Here is a 2,985-nt window from a genome sequence, read left to right as displayed (position 1 = left end):
GGCCTAGCATGAATTCTTAAAGTTATATTGGCTTCGGGTATGGGATGGGGTTAGAGATCTAAGGCATCCAGGTTCCCTTCCATAACTGACAATAAGGAGAGAGATGACCTCTAAATCCATACTATTCAATAGAGCAGCCACTAGCCACTTGTGGTTGTTCAAAGTTATTAAAATTAAATTCAGTAAAAAAACTCAGCTTCTTGGTTACATTAGATACATGCCAAGGGTTCCATCAGTACGTGTGACTAGTGGCTCCCATACTGATAACACAACTCAGACATGAGACATTTCCACCCTCAATGGAAGTTCTATTATTAGACAGTGCTAATGCTGATCTAGGTAGATGGGAACCAAGAGATGGATGGGACGAACCTTCCTAGAAATTATATTGCTGTTCAGCCTGCTTCTTTGGGAATGCAAAAAAAAAAAAAAAAAAAAAAAAGGTGGTGGGTGTGGAAACTCTCAAGGCTCCCCTGACTGTGAGTCAGTATGTCCTTCAAAGGTGCTTGTCACACAGCAGGACGAGTTAAGAAACCTGCAGTTTAGCTAAAGCCATGAAATTGCTGCTGAGACTAATTTTATGCCAGCCAACCCCCAAGCCACTCCAATGTCCTGCTTAAAGTATAGTCATGGTCTCGATGCAATCTGTTACTGTAAATTATTTACAGCTAAATGGCTTCGAGCCTGGTCTTTATTTGTTTTGGAGAAACTGATTCCTCGCCATTCTAATTTTCCTTCTGACTCAAATAACTTCCTTGGTCCTGACTTTCACCTCACCTCTACACCTAGAATGGAGATGTCCTCTTCCAAAGTGAGGGGAAAAGACCCTAGTTAGCTGAATGCTCAGATTAGGTTCAAGCTCATGAAATTGTCGTTGTCATAGGTCAAAACTGTTCAAGATCAGCAATTTTCTGTGGTTCAAAGGAAATAGCCCCGGCGAAAATTCCTAAGAATTTAGACATCACCCTCCTGCCTTATAAACAGAGCCAGAATCGAGGCAGGGACTGGCCCCACTTGGTACAGGAAAAGCTGCCAGGAAGGCCCAATTCAGTGCAGTTAAACTTGGCTTTTGTATTTGAGCCCCCATCGTAAGCAAGGCACTGTCAGGGTAAGTGGAAAGAGACTCAGTGCTCTTATTTGGGGAGAGGTGGAGTTGGAAAATAAAACCAACGTGTTCACCATAGTTGCTGACATTCACTATGTGTCTTCTGTGAGCTATTTCTAGGTTGTTTACGTGCAATTATGTCAATTCCTCTTGACAACAGCCCTGTGAACAAGCACTGTGATTGTCCCCATGAAATAAAGGAGGAAACTGGGCACAGAGAGGGAAAGTAATTTGCTGGAGGTCGCATAGCGAGTGAGTCATGGACACTGGGGTTGAGTTCAGGCTCAGTGGCTCAAGAATGCACGTCTTGAACATCCACGCCAATACCCCTGGCAGTGGTGACAGAAGAGAGTCTGAGGATGACAGGGGCAGATACAGGACTCTGCGGGGCAGGGTTGGTTTTGAGAAGGGGAGTCTTGCAGGGCATAGAGGGCGTTGCAGTGTTCTGAGGTAGCTGAGGACAAGATCAACGCCAGGAGCATGAGATGATAACCAAGGTCCCTCTGCCATGAGCGGCAGAGCGTGGCTGGGAAGGACAGAGCCAGTTACAGATCAGCCTTCCAGCCTCCGTAGGAAAATGAGGAGATAACCCAGCATTTCCAGCACCCCGGGAGGCAGGAGGGTGGGACACGGCGAATGGCAGCCCTGTGGCGGTCAGGTTTTGTGAAAGTCACAGAGGAAGTACAGGGGGCAGGGAGGGATGGAGGATTTCGGGCAGGGAGGGATGGAGGATTTCGGAATGGGAAAGTCTGACACAAATGTGCACAGGGAGGACCACAAAGCACAGCGGCCTGGGGAAGGCTGAGAAGGAGCCTTTGGGACACAGCGGGCCAAGAGATGTCATTTTGGTTTCCTGATAGGTGAGACTGCAGCAGAAAACTTTTTCCTTTCTTTGTGGCCAAGGCCAACGGAGGTGGCTGCTCCTGCCCCAGCTGAGGAATTGAGTGTCTGATCTCTGTCTTAGGCAAACCTAAGACCTACCCCGTCTCCCCGCTCCCCGAGGCCCACCTCCCACCCTCTGCCTAATCCTCCAGAAGAGAAAGTTCTGTTTCCTCCTTCCTTGGTACGGAACCAACCCCGGCCAAGGAATCCTCCCCCTCCCCTTCCTTCCCTCCCACCTCTCTTCCCTCCTTCCCTCCCCCTTCCCAGCCTGGCCACGAATAAAGCTCACCACGCTACCTGCGGAGCAAGCCGAGTGGAAGGAAGCTAAGGCCAGGCTGAGGATCAGGACGGCCCTGGTGGCGGCGGTGAGGCGCTGCATGCTGGAGGCGGTGCTGGGTGCAGGTGAGCCCGTCCTGCGGAGGTCTGCGGAGTCCTGGGTGCAGGTGAGCCCGTCCCGCGGAGGCCTGCGGAGTCCCGGGTGCAGGTGAGCCAAGTCCGACCTGCAGGAGCTGGAAAGCAGCTCTGCCAGAGGTGAGCTTGTGCTGGGTGTTTGGGGAAAACGCGATGGGGTGGAGCAAAGGAAACTTGACCTGTCACACCTTCTCTTACCTCTCTAGAAGGGAAGTCAAACTGTTGGCTGAGGAGGGAAGGGAGGGGCAAGCAATGCCCTTCTCCCCTGAGCACAGATTTTGTCCTTACTGAGAAAAAAGAGGAGGACAAGAGTTATCTGTGCCATGCTGGTTCCTGGGGATGAGCTGGCTGCCGCTCCCATCTGCAGGTGTAGCATGGATGCCCAATACCATTTGGTCCAATATTCACTGAGCAGCTACTGTGGGCATTGACTGCACCATGCTAAAGTTGGGAGACGCCAGCTCTCCAAGTGCTTTCATTACAAACAGGCATCATTCAACCTCAGAGCAGGGTTTGAGGAGTGGCTTGGGAGTGATAAAGCACTGTGGGTTTCAACAGTGGAGGCTGCGTCTGCTGATGGGACGCTT

The 2,985-nt window shown here is 50.8% G+C and overlaps 1 protein-coding gene across 1 annotated transcript in view; it reads right to left on the bottom strand.

Moving 5' to 3' along the window:
• TMEM213 (transmembrane protein 213) overlaps window positions 1–2,524 on the bottom strand; it is an 8,063-nt gene extending 5,539 nt beyond the window's left edge. The window contains exon 1 of the mRNA XM_017499714.2: window positions 2,285–2,524. Within this exon, the coding sequence (XP_017355203.1) occupies window positions 2,285–2,366 (82 nt within the window). The 5' untranslated portion in view covers window positions 2,367–2,524. The remainder of the gene's footprint in view (window positions 1–2,284) is intronic.
• Between the last annotated feature and the right edge of the window lie 461 nt (window positions 2,525–2,985).

This window comes from Cebus imitator, unplaced genomic scaffold (genome assembly GCF_001604975.1).
Source record: "Cebus imitator isolate Cc_AM_T3 unplaced genomic scaffold, Cebus_imitator-1.0 Scaffold260, whole genome shotgun sequence".
In the NCBI taxonomy this organism is placed as follows: domain Eukaryota; kingdom Metazoa; phylum Chordata; class Mammalia; order Primates; family Cebidae; genus Cebus; species Cebus imitator.
The sequence above is the reverse complement of the archived record's forward strand: the minus strand, read 5'-3'. Positions and strand labels throughout refer to the sequence as shown.